This window comes from Pyxicephalus adspersus, chromosome 1 (genome assembly GCF_032062135.1).
Source record: "Pyxicephalus adspersus chromosome 1, UCB_Pads_2.0, whole genome shotgun sequence".
NCBI lineage: Eukaryota > Metazoa > Chordata > Amphibia > Anura > Pyxicephalidae > Pyxicephalus > Pyxicephalus adspersus.
This window is the reverse complement of record NC_092858.1, coordinates 146156723-146176911: the sequence shown is the minus strand read 5'-3', so window position 1 is coordinate 146176911 and position 20189 is coordinate 146156723. Positions and strand designations below refer to the sequence as shown.

At 36.2% G+C, this 20189-nt stretch overlaps 1 protein-coding gene across 1 annotated transcript in view; it reads right to left on the bottom strand.

Annotated features, from left to right (window-relative positions):
- Positions 1-18783, bottom strand: part of FOXN1 (forkhead box N1) — a 37667-nt gene extending 18884 nt beyond the window's left edge. Inside the window, exons 1-4 of the mRNA XM_072417323.1 lie at positions 18750-18783; positions 7073-7233; positions 5042-5494; positions 1182-1307 (exon numbers count right to left, since the gene is read on the bottom strand). Coding sequence (XP_072273424.1) covers positions 1182-1307; positions 5042-5494; positions 7073-7233; positions 18750-18783 — 774 coding nt within the window. The remainder of the gene's footprint in view (positions 1-1181; positions 1308-5041; positions 5495-7072; positions 7234-18749) is intronic.
- Positions 18784-20189: the final 1406 nt, after the last annotated feature.

Sequence of the window (20189 nt, the reverse complement as noted above, 5' to 3'; positions counted from 1 at the left end):
GGGAATTTGAATGGCACAGAGTGATCAGAAGGGAATTTGAATGGCACAGAGTGATCAGAAGAAACAATCAATGGCACATGAGTGATCAGAAGGGGAATACCGGTATGAATGGCACATTAGTGATCAGAAGGGGAATAATCTTTCATAATCTTTTTTTTCTAGATTTTCCTCCTTTAAAATTGGGTGCGTCTTATATTCCGGAGCGTCTTATATGGCGAAAAATACGGTACTCTGAGCCTGGTCATTCCTCAGTGTAAGCATCCTGGGTTCTGGGGTTGCCCAGGTCACTCCCCATCTCCAGTTTTATTGACCAGAGAGGTTACTGATCACATTACTAAACCAAATGTAAGGCCTAGAAAATGGAGGAGGTTGACCGACCTCTGCTGAATTGACTTAGAAAGTTACTCTATGTAGAAGCACCTTGGCATTCTGGCTCCAGGGGTACTTACACAGCTCTAGATTAGGTACGTATGTGGCACTTCAGTTTAAGAATAAATAAATCCTCATAGCTGACATGAATTACCTCCTGTTCACAATACTATAATACTGGGGTCAAAAGCCAATTCTGGAAAGAAGAGCTAGAGGAAGGTGTAAGTTGTGCTTTCTCCTTCTTCATGATCTCTGTCTGAACGAAGAACACTTATGGCTAGGAAAGAAGGAAGGTAGAAGTAGTCCTTGCACCATAGCGTATTAGTTGTCCACAGTTGTACTTAACTGTTGCTTGTTTATTGCCATCATTACATTTTGATGCTCACATTTTTTACAGTTTACTTTTTCTTGCATTTGTATTCCCTCCATCTATTTTTTGAAACTATATTGTCACAGTTGTCTATTTTCTCCTGCATTGTCACCATTGCATGTTTATTACCCACAAATTTCAAGTATTGTTGATTTGTTTCAGTTGTCTACATTTTGTCACAGTTGCCTGTTGGTTGTTCAGAAATTATGAAACCACTCTTTATTGAGTTTTATTTCCTGCCAGCAGTACCTGGAAACAAGAATTGTGATTTTGTTCCTAATGGTATAGCTAGGATCTGTGTTTGTTTCTAAAGAACAGAAGAGGCTGCCGGCATGAACAGAGAAACATACTCACCAACTTTGAAGGCCAACAAAATTTAAAGATCATACAATGCCAGAAATGTTCAGAAATGGTGTATGAGTGAAATGAGTAAAGGGCTCACCTGTGGAAATGTCTGTGGGTTACAATATATCTGCTGTGTTGGAGATTGGGACCAATACATTCTCTGCTCCTTCTCTTGTTGTCGCATAACCAAAGACTGAGGCTTCAGTTTTACATCTGAACCCACCTACAAAGAAAAATATAATTTGTAATGCTTTGTTTCTCCATTTTTGTTGACATGCAGACTGAATGTGCTTTTTTTTACAATTTATAAAAAAGTGGTAAATTAATCATCAGGAACAGGTCTCTTTTTATATGTTTTTTAAGACCCAGATGAAATATTTTAGGTTTTACTGTAATAATAATTGAGTCAATGTATGAAAACATAATATAAAGCTATTGGAGGAAGCTTTTGTGTGGTCCACTTTAATGGCTTGCTTTGAAGCTGTAGTTGGCTTTGTAGCTTTCTAGGATCTTTTCATCTGTACAAGCTGTACATTTGAGAAGTAATATATTCCCCTTGATGTCAACTAATTTATTCCCGCTGCGTCTTTTTTTACAACTTTGACGGCCAATTGGGATTAGCAGTAACATGAAATTTTACAAAACCCGGCCTTCACTGCTCTCTGCTGTCCCCCACTGTACAACTAACATTTAGGCACAACTACCTGTGTCTGCGCCAGGGAGCACTAAACCTAACCTTTATCCCCAGGGGAAAAAGTAATAGTTTCTGATGACAACTGTCAAAGTTGGAATTTCCCAATAATCCGGAGAGATTATGCTTACTTTATGTTGTGTCCCTGGGCACAGTAAGAAAAGGAAAATATTATCTGAATCTTGCCATATATGAATTGACTTTAATTAAATGGATATTCAACTTGATCAACTGTCATATAAATGTTGACCGTAAAAATCATTCATTCATATAACTAAACACTACAAATGATGCACAGTTGATTGTTTATCATTATTTCTTCGTAATCAGTTAAAATAAAAATTAATTATCATGTTTTCACTTGATCAGTCTTCAAATAATGGGGATGTGTGTTTGAATGAACAGAAATCAGAATGATATGGAAACCTTTTGGGTACTTGTACAATTGGCAGAAATTCTCCAACCTGACCAATTGAGGATCTTTTTATTCTGCACCTAATATTGAACATTTTTAATCCATTGAGCAGGAAATCAACCAATGTATAGCAAACATTAGCCCCATTACATAATTATTTATGAATTTGCCTCCTTGTGGATATAGATAATTTCTAATTAATGTCAGCCATAATGATATGACCATGGACTTTGCAAAGCACTATATAAATACTAGGTAATAATAATATTTATAATATTATTATCATGATATTAGAAAATATCTAAGCATACGGGAACCCAAAAGCAATGTAATATACTGTAGCTTGAATGTGGTGGTTGCAATTTTAATTTTCATCTAGTCATCCTGCCATTAACACTTCTTCTCTCTGGATGACAATGCTCCCTCACTATTCTGTATCTATGGAGAACCAGCTATGTTACCGTGGGCTTCTCCTCTGATTTGGCCTATACACATCTCCCAATCTGATAGAGAGTGTTTTTAGTTCATGCAAGATAGCTGGGAGGGCTTATTCCATTGTTCGAGGCTTATGTTCAGTATACAGGACGTTACCAGAACATACATTTTGGGCAGGGTCTACAAGTATTTTTATGTACTTCCAGTAAATGAACACAAAAGAGAAAATCAATGCAGTCACAGTTAAGGAGTGGTAAGCAGCTAAATAATACATTTTTTTTCTTATATATGCTTTAAGTACAGATAGATTAGTTTAGAATCACAATCACACAACATTCAACAATAGGGATAATTTACTTCTAGTAAAGAGCTGGACTTCAAGATGAGTAGAAACACTTGTAGAAGACTACAGCAGACTTATGGTACAAGACTACAGTCTTCTCTGCTGGGCCCACATTTATTAAAGACCCCTCTGAAAAATAAAGGGTTTGTTGGCCATGTATATGATTTTCTCATTCCTTCCACTAAGCTATTTGCCAATATTAAGGGACTATTAAGGGTGCATGCACCTTTACTGGATTTCATTAAACTTACTTGGAATGCTATGGCTAAAGTTATGGCTATATATTCTTTGTTAAAGTTCTAGCTTTGGGATTGTTAAGGATTCCTGCCCCAATAAGTTCAGCTCAGAACACACATTCCCCCACAAGCAAACCACAGAAAAAGCCGTCATATCTGTCCCTAAAGATGCTGAAATTGTGGAAACCAGCAGAATCCAAAACCAGCTGACATAAAGCAATAAAAGAGTTTTATAGAGCCACACATTGACAGAGACCAACCTCATTGAGCAATACACAAGACATTCAGTTAAACTATACAGTTAAAAGTGAATACAAATGGCAAACAGTATAAATAACAGTTTGAATAGATAAATATGAACCAGCCTACTTGCACAAAGATTTATAACTCTGTTCATACAATCCAACAAACCAGACACCCCTATTACACTGTACAGCCAGATACCGGATATTTCTGCAAACGTATATGGGATTTAGCAAAATAACTTGATTAGGATAGGCTAAGTTCTGTGATTTGACAATGAAGGACAAGCAGCTCAATTTAAATGGAATCATCTGTAGGCAAACCTACGCAAAGCAGTAGAGTACTATTATACTATATATATTAGGTATTAGGTATATACCAGGCCTCCCTCCCTCAGGGTGATGCCATTCATAAAAATAGAGCAAGTTGTTATTAAGACAGATTTACCCTGTATAATGTTTATTAAACTGGATTAAAATGTGTGTTTATCTATAAGTACCAAGCATACAGATCACCAGACTACTATAATACATCAAGGCAGACTATGCATTAATAGTGCACAAACCGGTTAAAAAGCCAATGTATAAAGTATGCAGAAACATTGTTAAAGCTGCTGCTTTTGGCAATCATATACTGCATATTTTATGCACAAAAAACTTTAAATCTAGAGCACTGCTAACTAGCAAGGAGGAAGCATTGATTAAGGTGCAGTACCAGCAACAGTTAACCTAAACCCAAATCCAAGGCAATCTTCTTTCAGGAAAAAAGGCTTGCGTGTTACTAGTCTGAAATCAGTTTGGGACACATCTCATTTAAAATTTACTGTGTCCTGATTCTCCGAAAATGCTTCATAAATGTTGTCAAACGCTAAATTCAAATACCATGCCCATTGTGTGGCATGATACATCAGATAGGAGAACATTTACATTGGATATGCTGCTTTAATTATGCCCATGTCAATATGGTTTATAATTTGCCAGATTTGGCACAGTTTCCTGAAATATCTTGTTCATACTATTTTACTATGAGTGGCTCTGATGATAGCTAATGACATCCAAAGTGTTTTTTTTTCATGTAAATATTGTTTCTTCTGTATAACCCAGGTAAACTATTATGTGTTTGAGGACAGGATTTTGGAAAAGACTCAATTCAGCAGTTATGCCATTTACAATGTAAAAAATGTATATTTTTCAAAAATGAACAATAAAAAATAAATGCATCAAAAAAATTACTAAATATTATTAGGAATATGCCCGTATCATACGGGAGCGCTGACAAAAGCAACAAAAATGTTTAATTTACAGTATACAATCAACCTACACTTATAAAAGGGAAATAAAAGGGCTTTGTGCTAAGCAACTATTAGCCCTTGTCATTTTTTGTCAGGCAATTAGGTATTTCAGAAGGGATTCAGCAATGACAGCATGTTTTTTTCTTTTAATACAGTTTTTGTGTAATATTAAGCAGGTACATAGTGGAGTTAGTGGAGTGTGATCATAATAATGATTTTGGTGCTAAGGTAAGCTCACCCAACTAGTAGTTTTTTTAACACAAGCTTTATTTTTTTATGTTTCCTGTATCAATAAACACTTACCATCATCTGTGATCCTTCTTCGTGACTGGAAGTGTACTGTAGATTATTGCACCATGTTGTCTCAGCTGATATATCAGGGATGTGGGTTGCAAAAGTATCTGTATCTTCAGGACATGAAGGTCCACAGACATTGTCAAAGCTCTCCATTCCATCCATGCCTTTGAATGACTTCTCCCCAAGAGATAGGGAATTCATGCTTTCAGGGAATACATCACTGAACTGCCTTTTGTAGGGGTGGAATTGATGTTTCCCTTTGCTAAATTTCCCATAATTGTTTTCAGTGGACTCATCACAACTGTACCTCCGATATTCCTCACTTGGGGAGGCTTTACTTGGGAATCTCATGGGAATGTGATCCTGGGGTGACAATGAGATATCAGGGCTCATAGAAGAATCCGAACTCTTCCTTTCAGTCTGACTGTCAGAATCATGTGTTTGTGCTCCATAATTGTCCTAAAACAGTCAAATCATTAATTAGCAAACTTCCAAAAAACATTAAATTTATTCATTTTTTGTAATACCTTGTGCATGGTATGGACTTGCAAATTTCTATACATTTTAACTGCTTTCAACTTCCAAATTTTGAGTGCATAGGTTGATTGTAACTATAAAGCATCCCACTATTTACCCTTTTGTAAAATGAACCTCTTTAAATTGTTTAAATTAAGCTGTTGGTGGTGGATAAGCTTTGTCTTTTTAATTTTGATCAATTGATTTTTTTATTAAAAGTTGGTTAAACGTTCTATCAGCAAATCTGATTTAGTAAAGTTCTCCAAGGCTGCAAAATATATATTTTCATCAGTGAAGCTGGGTGATCCAGCAAACCTGAAATGTATTTCTTAAAAGTAATTTGCTATTTGTTAGCAAATGTTTTCAATCCTGGACCAGATTCATTCCAGGTTTGCTGGATCACCAGGTTCACTGATGAAAATATACCTTCTCCAGCCTTGGAGAGCTTTAATAAATCAGGCCCAATAGGTTTACATACACTTCAATTATGTATGTGTTTAGAGTGATAATCTGTCCCACGTTCAGTAATAAATCTGTCATAGATCTTACAAATCTGTCAAAGTTGGCTGGTCAGGAATTCTGACTCAGGGGTCACAAATACACTGTAAGCCTGTTACAGATACTTTGCTAATTGATCTGCAGCCTGTATTGCATATAAATGTGCAGCTAATTTGCTTGATAAATGCCCCCTAATACACTCAAAATCCTAAATTGCTTAGTTAGTCTTTCTACAATTAAGCCCAAAGCAGTGCTGCATTCTTTAAATTCTAGTCTGAGTTGTCTTATCTTGTATCAAGTATGAAATCTGCAAGTGACAGTTCTGTTATTATATGGATGGATCCTACCTCACCTGCAAAATGAAACAAAAATAATATTTCTGGACGTCTAGAACGTCTTGGAGCCAAAAGGTGCCTGAGGCTCTGTATGTACTATAACCTTTTAGTAACTTAATTATGCATACCACTTTATAATGAGTTTTACATTTAATGCCCCCAATCCTCTGCATGCACTGAACCTAGGACCTAAAATGCATAGCTGCTGAAATTTGTTCAGTCAGGAATATTTTAGCTGAATACAACTTCATTCTCTTTTTCACATCTTTTAGTGTATTCTAAACTACTTAAATCCAGTGTTTGAGTCCATTGGTATTATTACAGCACTTTATCACTTTGAAGATAAAATAATTGTTTATAGCGTAAAAATCTTGGTAATAAATTCATACATATTTATAAGGCTCATGCAGACTGTTTAGCAATAATATGGTTTTCAGGATTATTCCTGATTTTACTTGCATGAGAATTATTAGCTGAACATAAAAATGGGAGACATTTGTACTGGTTATTTTAGCAGTATCACTGCCCTGTTGCAAGGACCTGAGTTTCTTGACACTTTTCTGGTGATGGACATGTGGACACTAATATAGAAATTAATCTACAATACTTTCTAGAAATTATTCTACAATAAATCTAGAAATTTCAGCTTTCTGAAATTATTTAAACGACTTTATACTTCTCTTCTTACCATTGACAAACAAGAGGCCAGGGAACCAGTCTGATCCTGCATTCCATCATCTGGTTGGTTAATGGGTGAACAATCACTGTCCAGAGATCCTGGGGTGAAAGTTACACTTGACTGATCCTGCATCAGTGAAGATCCTATAAGATCCTTGCTGGGTAAAAATCCTAAAAATAGAACCACAATTTAGTCAATCAAATTCCGTACAATCCACAATGCACACTGATAAGACAACTTGTCACTTAAGCTACGTACACACTTCCAATTATTATCGTTGGAAAACGAACGACGAACGATCCTGCACGATATCTACGAACGATCGTATAGCACCGATCCTGCACATAGAGATAACGACACGATCGTTCGTAGATATTGTACACACAATAGATACGATCGTTTGAGCGATAGAGGAACTATGTGCACGACAGGAAAGTGAACGAACGTTCGGTCATTACGCATGCTCAGATCATGGACGATCAACTTACGACCGTACACACGAACGATGTTCAACGATCGTCGTCCAATCCGATCCGCCGGTCCGGTCGTTCGTTTCCAACGACTTTCCTCATTCGTCGGCGTCGTTGGTTACTTTTTTTACGAACGATTTTTGCCCAATCGATCGTTCGTCGTTCGTTTTGAACGATAAAAATTGGAAGTGTGTACGCACCTTTACTGTATCAGTAATAGTATATTTACTTTATTATCACTGCTCAAGAAAAAAAAAACACCATTTATTATATACGGATCAGCACCTGGGCTTACCAATCTTCTCCAGAGTGTTCTGTAGGAGCACCTGTAGAAGATCAATACTTTACATATTACTTTACATTGTGCACATGTTAGAAGGAATGTGACATCATTATGACATCACAGAATTTCTTATTAGTATGGGGTCAGGCAGAACTTTTTCAGCCTCTGCCTCTCCTATTGGTCAGTGATTTATTGCGGCCAGGATCTGCCTACCCCCCTCCATGCAGTTCTGCAGCAACAGATCACTGATTTATTATTTACAACAATAGATCACTATTGCAATGGGGCTGCAGAGAGGGGCTGGACAGACTCTGCTTCAAGTAGAAAAAGGTGAACAAAAATTTGTTAAATAAAAAGTGTAAAAAAAAACCAGTAATAAATAAATAAATATTTCCAAACATTAATTTTTTGAGATTTTTGGGATGATCTGTTATAGAAAATGATGGCAGTACAGAAAATGATTTGTTATAGAAAATGTTAATATTGCAATAACATGTATAGAAGCTTTATGTTTTATAAAAATTGATTTTATCATTTCGTAAATTATGTGAATTATTTTAACACTGAATGCTTTATTGGAAAGGCAGCTTAAAAATCTAAAAAATTAAATGTTTGGAATTGTGAATAGGGGATGTAGTGCCAGTATGTGAGGTCTCCCTCTCAATAAATAAATATAATTGGAAAATGTCTAAATAAATTTCCAGGACACAATGATGTTAGATGATGTGAATAACATCTGCATTTACTTTGCAAAGTAAAAGTTGAATGAAAAAGTCTCCATTGTTTTATTTTTGTCCTCAATAATCCAAATAAATTTACTGCTAATGTATTTTCTGTAAAGTTGATTAATGGTTAGATTTAGATACATATATTAAGAATATACGTAAACAATTTTTCCCAACTAAAATTATTAGCATAACAGAAACTAGGATAGTAAAGAATGAATATGGAGATAAGGAACTGAATAAGAGTAAACCTCTCTTTCTATAATTGTTGATATATTTGGTAACTGGAGTATCTTTTCTAGTTACAACCATTGAATCTATCAGATTTTTTTTTTTACTTATCCATGAATAGTAAATTAATATGTAACTATCTATAATTTTTTTATTGAAGTGACAAAAATGTTAATCTCATTAGATATTTCCTCAGGCCACTTAATTTTTACACATTATATATTTCAGGAACGTGCCTTAAATAAATATTTAATAAAATAAATTAAAAAATGAAAACTGAACATTTTTTTTAGCTGACTTTTTAAAGAACTTTGCTAAAGGGGCCCCAGGGAGAAACACTGACTACTGGATCTAGTTCTGGCATGTGGAATAAGATGGAGATATGTGTCATTCAAAGTTCAGCAGTGTTTGTCCACACTGATGGTAGTTTAGTTGTCTCAAGCCGGAATCTTTCTGTCTATTTTTTTTGGGCCAGCCTATCACACTATATGTTTAAATTCAATTTGCTTGCATTTGTTCGCCTTTTTTAAAAAAAATAAAACATGTTTTCCATGTAGGAAGACAACAGCACATCATATTGGGCATACAGACTGGTATCCCTAGGAGTAAAATGCTGTGGGCCATGGCCCATGTACAATTTAAGCTCTTCAGGGTAGGTTCCCCAGTGCTCCTGTGTCACTGTCTGTATCTGTCTGTCATTTGCAACCCCTGTTTAATGTACAGCGCTGCATAATATGTTGGCGCTATATAAATCCTTTTTAATAATACTATTTAATAATTAGCAAGTACGACCCTTATTTGTAGCAGTTCACCAATGCCAAATCTATTCTGCAACTTTCCATAAGCGTATTTTAATACTGTTCGTGACCTAACTAAGAAATAAAGTTACAATATTTTTGGCGGATTAGCCAGGGTGCACAAAGGAACTACCGGAGAAGGAGCCCTGGTGCCGCCCCCTTGCAGTGGCTCCCCTATTTACCGCGGCCGGCGTTGATATTTCCGCCGCCCCTGTCAATAGGGGGAGCTCCCTGAAGGGACATCCCTCTCCTCCGCAATGCATATGGAGGAGAGGGATTTCACTTCAGCGGGCTTTCCCTGGTGATGGGCGGAGCCATTAGGGCGGGTCTGGCTTAGTGTGCACCCGCCCACCCCATAAATGGCCGAGTGGCCATAAAACTTTGCCGACCCCTGTACTAAAGTAAATGTACACAGTGAATTTATTCCTTGGAAGATGATCATTTACTATGCTAAGTGACTAGGCCAAACTTTAATAAATCAACCCCATTGTGTATGTGTGGGCAATCTTTGCTATATAGAGAATTTTATTTTTGAGTATATAGTTTGAGATGTGGACAGGTGGCACTAGATAGTATGTGTGCAAACAAAGGTGGAGCTTAAAATTTCCACCCAAGGCAAGAATGTTATTCACTATTATCAGGTAAGTAAGTGTATTTTATTGCAAGAGGGACATTATTATCATTATTATTAAGAAACAGGATTTATATAGCGCCAACATATTACGCAGCGCTGTACATTAAATTGGGGTTGCAAATGACAGACAAATACAGACAGTGACACAGGAGGAGAGGACCCTGCCCCAAAGAGCTTACAATCATTTATCCCTTCTGCAAAAAAAGGACATGCCTGCTCATAATTGTCCTATTTTAACTTTGTTCCACTTTAATTGAATATAAATAGCAAATGCTAGAAACAAATTAAATAGAACAAAAGGAGAGATAAAAACACATTTTGGTATGTAATGTCTATACACTCATGCTGATAGTAATTCTCTGGCCATGTCTTAACTTATGCTATTAAAGAAAGAATGGAAATTCAAACAGTGGCTGGAAATATATTTTATAATAAATGAAGGCTGCATGAGGCTATAGCTGCAAGGGTAATCTGTATGATAAATCTAAAAACAGCTGTCACAAAATTATATAACACTTTCAGCCATAGAATATCACAAATCAATCACCGGTATACAGTTTGTTGTTTTAACAACATTGCTTATTTCTAGGTAACAGCTGATGGATGTTGGTAAATAGGTTATTGAACTATGATATATAAATGGGTTTGCACCATATGTCCCACCTAAGCCCTATACAGGTGTTCAATTTCTAGAAATGAATAAATGTAGAAAGAATGAGCGCTGTATACACAGCACTGTTTAGTTCTATGGAGAAGACACCCTGCTGTGTCTCTACCATAGGAAATGACAACTCCGCGGTTGGTTGATAAGTGCCCTTCCATGGTAGATCGCTAAACAACTTCAGTGGATCATTTTACACACAACAGATTTTCACCAGAGGCAGACAAAATTGTGATCATTCTTCTTAGGTAACAAATATCTAGCATGTGAATGTTTACTGTAGCAGGGATGTGTAGGATTGGAATTGCCTGCTGTACTCTATAAATCGCTATTTTACATTGTGTTAGCAATTCCTTTATTTTTTTTTAAAGTTAATTTGTTTAAGATTTCAAGGCATTGGGCCAGGAGAACCTGGGTGATCCAGCAAACCTGGAATAGACCTAGTTCAGAACTGAAAACATTTACCAGATAATAGCAAATAATATTAAGAAATCAATGTCAGGTTTGCTAAATCACCCAGGTTCCCCCATGACTGTCTATCTTCTCCAGTCTTGCAGACCTTCAATAAATCAGACCCATTCGGTTATCTAAACCAATGTTAGATTTATCTATAGTGGACTTATTGTTATTTCAACAGTCTTTGTTCAATCAATAAGAAACAAATGAGGTTAAAAAAAAAAAACATAATGTATGCAGAAAAAAATATGAAATAAAACTAGGACTCTGCTTTCCTATGAAAAGCAGTTATGTGACCAATGCCGAGGCAATGGCCATCTATTCTTCATAGAAAGGGTTTGGGAGACAGAAGGTATTTAGCAGCTTCAACAGAACAGTATTCCTTACATGTGGTAGAGATGTGATCAATGTGTTGGCACTAACCCCTATACCAGCTGTGTAAGGGGACAGAGTCCTGTTTTACAGCTATATTTATATAATACAGGAAGGCTATTAACATAACTTTTTAGCATATGTACACTGTCATTTTTTGTTGAATGGTTAAAATACTTTGCCTTTTTTATGTAACTAAATAGTATTTTGTTCAAGCAAAGATTGTGCCTGGTTGAATATCCTTAGGCTTTGACAATATTATTAAAGATTAATTATGGTAATTTAAATCTGTTCTAGATAATATTTACTGAGCTGTCTTGTGACAAATTCATTTGAGTACAAAAAAAAAGATTGAGATATAAAAGATATCTTACGGTAAGTATTATGTAAACATGACATTTTTTTAAATTAGGTATGCAATATTTTATGCTCCTGGTTTCACAGCATACACCTTTAGGTAACAATATGACTATAATAAATATTCCACCCAAACAATTGGCAATTAGCAGTGAGATTATTTTGATTTATACTCAATTTGCCAATGTAATCTTCCGGATATTGATCAACTTCTTGGCATAACTGCTGTGCACCCATTGATCAACCTGATCAGTCAACACTCTGCTCCACCCCATCTCGCTTTGACAGGTAAATCAGAGGGGTGTGCAAAATGCAGCCAATAGGAGTGCTTCTTGCTGCTTACAATAACAAATGACAAAGTTGTGTTGGGATTGTAAGTGGAGCAGAATGTTCATTTTCCCTGGTGGGTATTAAGTAACACTCCCCATTGATCTACATCAACTGAATAGCCTGTTGGGTGGGCATAGTGAACTGGAGCTTGATCAGACAAAGAAGGGGCATTCAGGGTTAATGTTCAGGTGCCACGTCAATCAAACACTGATTGGGAATGGTCTAGTTGACAATATATTCAACATTTCTGCACAATTGAATTTAATAAAATACATAACTTTCATTTTTTTAGACTTCTCTGACCATCTTAACCTTATTACCACAAAAGACCTATTGAAATATATATATTTATATATATATATATATATATATATATATATATATATATATATATCTTTGGGTAAAATCAGTTGGATTGTGAAGACACAATGTGACTATCCTCAGGGAAATGTTTCAATGTAGCCTTGCACAGAGTTCCATAATTCGGGGGGATTTACAGCCCCCAACAGTCAGCTGGCCTCCCAGCAGTGGCCATTTGACCTGCATGCATCCATAGATTGTCTCTGAGATGGGCATCTTGTTTTTTGGGTATTTTAAATATTCTGAGATTATCAGTATGTGCAATGTTCTTTAGTGTATCTTCAAAACGATTCTAAAAAATGTAATTTTTAATTGGAACCATTATACTTCTTTTTATTCTAATAAATCTGGAATCAAATTTAGAATGACCATGGTCTTTGGGAGGCCTGCAACACTCCATTTCTATGTCTCTCCCTCATTTCCTTTAATATATTAAAGGAGGGCAAAAAGCTTTCTCATGTATTTAACGTGGAATCACCAGCTCTTCCTCTACAATCCACGCTTTCCCAATGTAAAACCTACCTCTCTTGGGACTAAAGAAGGATAACGTGTGTGGGAGATATTTTATATTAGGTATATACAAGTACTGCTTTTCAGCACTGTTAGTACTAGATACTTTCATCTACATCACATTATATGATAAATCTTCAAGCACTTTCTCTATTTAGCTTTAGAAAATCACAATTCTGTATTTAGGATCACAAGACATTTATATTCCGGCTTGCTATAAGACTAACACTGCAGAAATTTGTTAAGCCCAATTGTTCATGTTTTTATATAAAACTACATTAGGTCTGGGGGAGATCTAAATTTGTTGAACCATCTATGAAAGGAAGCAAAGGGCACCATAACTGTACTTTACTCTGTAGATCATTCCGTCTTTTCCAGAACCACTGACAAATATGTCTTACATGACAGAAAAGCCTAAAGCTACTGCTTTAGTATTAAATATCGGCAGCTGGAAATACCTTTGACAAATGGCCTATATTGTTACAGCATTTTGTAAATGTTGCATGACAGCCTGTGTCTCCCATTACCAGGTCACTACCTGGAGAATACAGTAAGGAGGAAGAAGAGGTGTCACCATGAAAGATAAGATCCAAGCTTGGCAATGCTGGATAATAGCAGATGATTCATTCGTTTCACATGGATAGGGATCTTCTGGCTGGAAGCCTTTTGCCAGATAATATGTTGTTTTGTTTAGAAACTGATCACATAGGAAACACTTGGAAACATGTCATACGTGGTCACACTTTGGCACCTTGCTGCCTATGTCGACAGTCCACACTCCGTTCTACTTTTCTCTTACACTGTACCTAAGGGAATGGAACCAAATTTATTCCCAATTTTAAACTCAATTAAACCTTTAGTTTAAAATATCTAAATAAATCCCCAGTGCACCAAAACTAGTTCAATGTCCTAAAGTCGTCTCTTATACTTGATAAGTCATACCTGTAGCTCAGCAATGGTCCAACTATACAGTTGATAGTAGGATACAAGCTTTTATACTTTGTAAGACTTAGAAGCACACCTTCTGCTTTTTTGCACCTGGAAATGAATTTAGCTATTTAAACTGTATGTAGAGTTGGTCTTAAACAATAAATCCAGACCTCAAATGAAATGTGTACAACCAACCAAACTCAGAAGTGATCAGGGTAATTTCTGATAGCAATCAGGATAAAAAGTGGGTAAAAGCAAGTGGTGAACAAAATACCTATTTTATGGGCCAGGTAGGCTTGTATACTGTACTGCATTTTAATTCTTCACTGCATTCTGAAGTTAGAGAATTAGTGAGATATGATCATGAGACACCTATAGCCACAGTCCTTTTACTCTAATTTTACCAAAATAACTACTGGGAAAATCTAAGAATATTTTGAAACCAGCAATGGCAATGGATCATATATATCACTGGATTTTACTGCTGGAATATTATTGTTGCTGTCATTTTGGATTATTCATTAGTTTCTGTCTTGGCGATAATGGTCACTGGGACAAATACAGAAGTTGTATTTATCCAGTGAGAACACAGACAGCATAAAAAAACTACATTGACAGCTCCATTGTTGTGACAATAAATCCATAGACCTGTGTTTAACTGCAGTTACTTTAAAAAGCAAGAAACTTGACAGCGATTTAATCCTTCTAGGCTTTCTCAAACATACAAAAAACTTTTTTCATATACTCTTTAACACTAAACCGTGATTGTGGCTTGGGGGCAAAGAGAGAGCCTTGAGTTTACAGCTCAGTTTCTGACATCTTTAAAAAAATATTTTTGTTATTTTGTTATTATGTTTTGATTTCAAATTTCAAATAAATTAAATTAAATTGATTTCTAATTAAATCTATTATATCTGTTACACAATTTATGTTAACATTTCAGTATATATTCTTCTACAGAATTTAATTGCACTGGTTGTCAGGGCCAGCTTCTAGCCTGGGCAACCTGTTGGATTGCACAGGGTATAAATGAAATCTACTAATCGTTGCTAAGGTGTCGCCAGAGCAGCTGTTTCTGCAGACATATTTTATTGTAATCAGGGAGAGGTGGGCGGGTATGGGCTGATAGTGTCTGGAGTGGCACAGCGTTAGTTTTGAATATTTCCAAGGAGAGATAGGCACTCAGTGGGTGGAGCAGTGCAATATTAGTGTTGCTTATCAGTCAGCTGTTTCCCTTTGCAAATGTCTCTTTCCACCCCTGGTGTCTCCAGTAGTAGAGGCCTCCCATAATAGAATTACCTATGTTTAAAGTGTTTTATTTGCATATTCTTTCCTGTGGAGCAGAGTGGTTTGGACCTAAAGTCTTTTTTATAAAGGATAATGTAAAATCTAAAACCGGCCCTGCCAGTTGTATCATAACTTTAAAGGGTAAGTGGATATTTTCCTTTATCCCCTAAAATGTGCGTATGCCTGTTAAATTCTTTACTTTATAATTGTGCCGAAATAGTGGAAATTCATAGGAATAAAAATAAGAAATGCCTCTGATTAGCAAAAATGCAGGTTACTATTTTAAGAAACAATGAAAAACAAAAGACGCTAATTACAGTCCTGTTCTTAACAATTGTGTTATAAATGCCTGGTGTCTCACACAACACTATCCACATTAATTATACATGAACAAGTTATCTATGCATCACAGTATCTATATGATATTATGTAATGATACACATTGGTATGTTTTGTAATGGAAAAATTTCCTGGTTCCTAAATATTAGGTATGCAGGTTCTCTCACTGATACTGATAATTATGGGTTTAGTTATTCTTCACCTATTAACGATTATAGATACAAATTTATATCAGGCTTATCATCATGAAGCATCACAAAAGAACAAAGGCAGTCTAAAAATTGATTTTTAGGATTACGATTAAGATTTTCAGCACATTGATATAATTAATTGATGTAAATGTACTTTGTATAAAGTTTTAGAATGTTCTTTTAATTTTTCTCAATATATTATAAATATATATATATATTATATATATATAAAATAACCTAGCAGTTTTTGTTTAGACTGGTAAACAATTTAACAATGCTCCAAGTATGCACTTGCATTTGTTCCCAGACTACAGACATTTTATTGTTAACAAACAGTACAAAACGTCAAACAAACTCTCATTGACCTCTGCAGCTGCAAGCAGTTGGAGTAAATAATTCCTAAAATGTATAACAAAGTCAATAAAATTGTACCATCTCTACCCATTGCAGATGGACTTGTTGCGAGCCCTCTACACAATGTACATAAAGAGCAAGGGCTAATAGTTAGAAAATCACCTTCTAATGCTACCAACAGATCTTGAATAAAACTAATTGGCAAATGCTTCCTGATAACTGTTCTACTGGCAGCATTTTCTGTTGAGTAAGCGGTTTTCAGAGTGACTGCTTTCCAAATCCCTCCTTAGCTTTGCTGGGCTTGCCTATGAAGGGTCCCCTGCAGACACCTGCACCTTGCACTGCTAGAAATAATCAGGGCACCTTGAAATGATATCACAAAGACTTTAAGGAAGGAGAAATAAATGGTCAATACAAAAAACAAAAATATTCACAGAACAATGGGGGCACTTGGAAATGAGCTTCAAGTGATAATGGAAGGAATAACTTTGGGCCAATGAAAATGTAATGTGTAAAACCAGTAGCTGACGCCCCTATAGATTTTATTCCCCTATATTTGGTAAAACATGTTTACTCGGCTGTTGCAGAATTGAAGCAGTGACATGGTTTAGACCAGGGGTCTGGCCTTTAGACCAGATATGGCCTAGCCAGTAGTGCATTCCAGCCTAATGCCCCCCTGGTCCATCCGGCCTAATCCCGGCCGACAGGGGTCGGCAAGAGACATGATGGAGTAAGGGGTAAGGGGACATTCTCTCTCCTCTGTATGCATTGCGGAGGAGAGGGATTTCCTTTTAGGGGCGTTCCTGGTGGGGGACGGAGCAATCAGCGTGGGAGAGAGTCCGGCCTAGTGTGCCTTCTTGACCTCCTAAAATGGCCTAGTAGCCAAAAAAGTTTGCTGACCCCTGGTTTAGACTAGGTGGATCATTGCACCAGATCTAAGATTCAGTTTGGATACAAATGTGTTAGAGTCACAAACAGAAAGGCTTATACTTTTACAGACTGGTTAGAGTCTTGTAAATATATTGGCTTTTTAGAAACAAATAGACTTCATTAAATATCATTTAGCTGATGACAGGCACAAGTGCTGTTGATGCAGCAAAGGTGACAGGCATGTTAGTTGCTGAAAGTTGATTTCAGAACGATATTAGCCATAGGCCTGGGGTTTAATATGTTTGCTGTTTCTGTCCACTTCTTAAGCATCAGCTCTTGCTTCTGCCTTTATAGTGCAGTCAGGGATTGAGTTCCATAGTTCTGTCTTTACCAGGAAGGTGTGTTCCTTGTTCCACCCTAATTGTTTCTGTTCTTGGCTGTGGCAGCATGTTTTATACCGGGTGTGGCATAAACCCACATGAAAGTGTAGCAGACCCATCTACCTTTCACAGCACACGATTCCTAACAGGGACTTCTGTACCTGCTCTGAACATCAATTATCAACCAATCCTGTGTCACTCCCACCAACCTGCTGGGAATCGCCTAGAATTTAAGCCCTGTAATTATCTGTCTTTTCAGTTTAAAATGCATTTCCCCTATATTCTGGTACAGGCTGCAGTAAAGTAAAAGAAAAACTTTTACGTAGGAAAGACCCAGAGTGTTTGTTCTGTAAATATAACAAAATACATCCTCTAGAATTGGATTGTATGCTAAGTATATTGTAGATTTGACATTAACTGCACCAAGGGGCTCAGATCTGATTCATTCTTTCCAACAGTTTAAGAAGGGAAAGAGAAATAGGAAAGTTTTAAGGCAATAACACACACCTGCCACACCTACATTTGTACTATGTTCCACATACAAAAAACAGATAGATCATAAATATTTTATGTTTAAAAGACATTTTTATGTATTTGCAGATACCTACAGCAGTCAGTAACAGAATATGTTTGATTTAGCCATAGCAACAAAATAGTACATTGTATACATATACAGACATGAGCCCTATAAAAAAGCTTAATCATGAAATAAAGAGGCAGAAAGGAATATGAGTCCAAAGGTGGGACTGTCCATAGGAATATATGTTGATTAGAATTTTATAACATTGTACCCGCATCTTTACGACCATGTCACACTGGTGGCTCTGCTGATAGAAACACCTTACCATAGGCAATTTATTGTACATAAAGCTGTAACTTTTCCTAATGGATGCCACTCTCACTGTAAAACACTGACATATATTTTGATTTTTTATCAATATTTCTATGAAAATCCAGCCTTAGATATCCTGCCATAGAATTACTAGTGGAACACTACCCTTATAGTCTTAGGCCTTGATGCTTTTACAGAGCATTTTACCCTCCTGAGCTGGTAACCCCGTGTGTGGCTCGGGGTCAAATAAACCAAGCGGAAAGCGATTAGCTCGAGCCACACTTGGGTAGCCAAAAAACAAAAAAATAAAGCCTTACCTGGTCCCATTGGTGCCCTCCAGTGTCCGGCCATCCTCTGGCCGCGTACTCTTCATTGATCTGTCCCCCCGCGAGTGCACTGACATTCTCCGGGAGTTCCCGGTGACCTTGGTGCGTTTGGCCATTGCTAGGGACACGGCAGGAATTTCAAATTATTTTGTATTGCATTCAATACAAAAAAATGTATTGAATGCAATACACTGGATTTATGTCTAAAAGCGGTACATTGTCTTTCATGTAAATATATTTTACAGTATAATATAATATGAGTATAATAAAATTTGAAACACAAAATCATGGTAAAGTTTTATTATTAAATTTATTATTAATTTTTTTTAATGAATTTAATTTATTATTTTGACATGATTTTGTGTTTCAAACTTTATTATACTCATTCTATTATTTTATATTGTAAAATACATTTTCATGAAAGACAATGTACCGCTTTTAGACATATAAATCCGAACACAAATGAACTGCCCAGGAGCTAAATGTTTCACTGTAAAGTTCCCCGATGCAGAATATTTTATCACAATACTCACCTGCATGTAAATACCTTTTCAGGACTAATCCCTAGGTACAGCTCAGAAAGAATCTGATCATCTTCAAAGTAACTGATGTGATTGACCTGTAACTAGTTGTTGTCTCCAGGACATTAAAGGTCACTCCAATTGACAGTGCTTAAGTCAAGTAGGTATTCTGATGATGGATGCTTAAAAAGCGGACCTCCCATATAAGATCTCCCTCACCCCAAATAAAAATGTCTTGAAAAAACACTGAAAAATGAATATTTTAAGAAATAAATATCCATCTCAACCCAATCTCTGACAATTCTGGAGGATGGGTGGAAGGTTAACATCAATGTGCCTTATAACCCTACAAAAATCCAGCTAATTGGTGACGTTTTTGCAGGATTACAAGCAACCAGCTCCCATGGGAGGCACAGTGCCATGAGCATTACCTCCCAAAAAATATTTTTTCTACAAAATGTATCCTTTAATGGATTTTTAAAACCACTTTTAATTGGGTAGGGAGTTCTTAGAGTAAAGTGAACCTTAACTGTTTAGCACTAGCTTTGTAAAATACATGCTAATGTATTCTGTACTAATATGCTTTTGAGAATGCAAATCCTCATAATATAAGATAAAACAGACATATGACAATTTGTGCATCACTCTGTCTGCTTATTGTTTTGACCTGCCCATATTGTGACATGAAGGATACCGTCATGGCTAAGATTGGATTAGTAGTCATGACTTCAGGGAACAGAAAAGGATTTTGGCAAGGGGATTACAATGATAGTATCTACTAAAATCTTTTTGTACTCAGAGTTAATTTGTCCTTTTTGTCACCTGAAGCAGCACTATCTACTCTATAAACTAGCTTAATCTACAATTACAAAAGCGCACTTTGTCGATGTCCAATATGGTCACAATACAT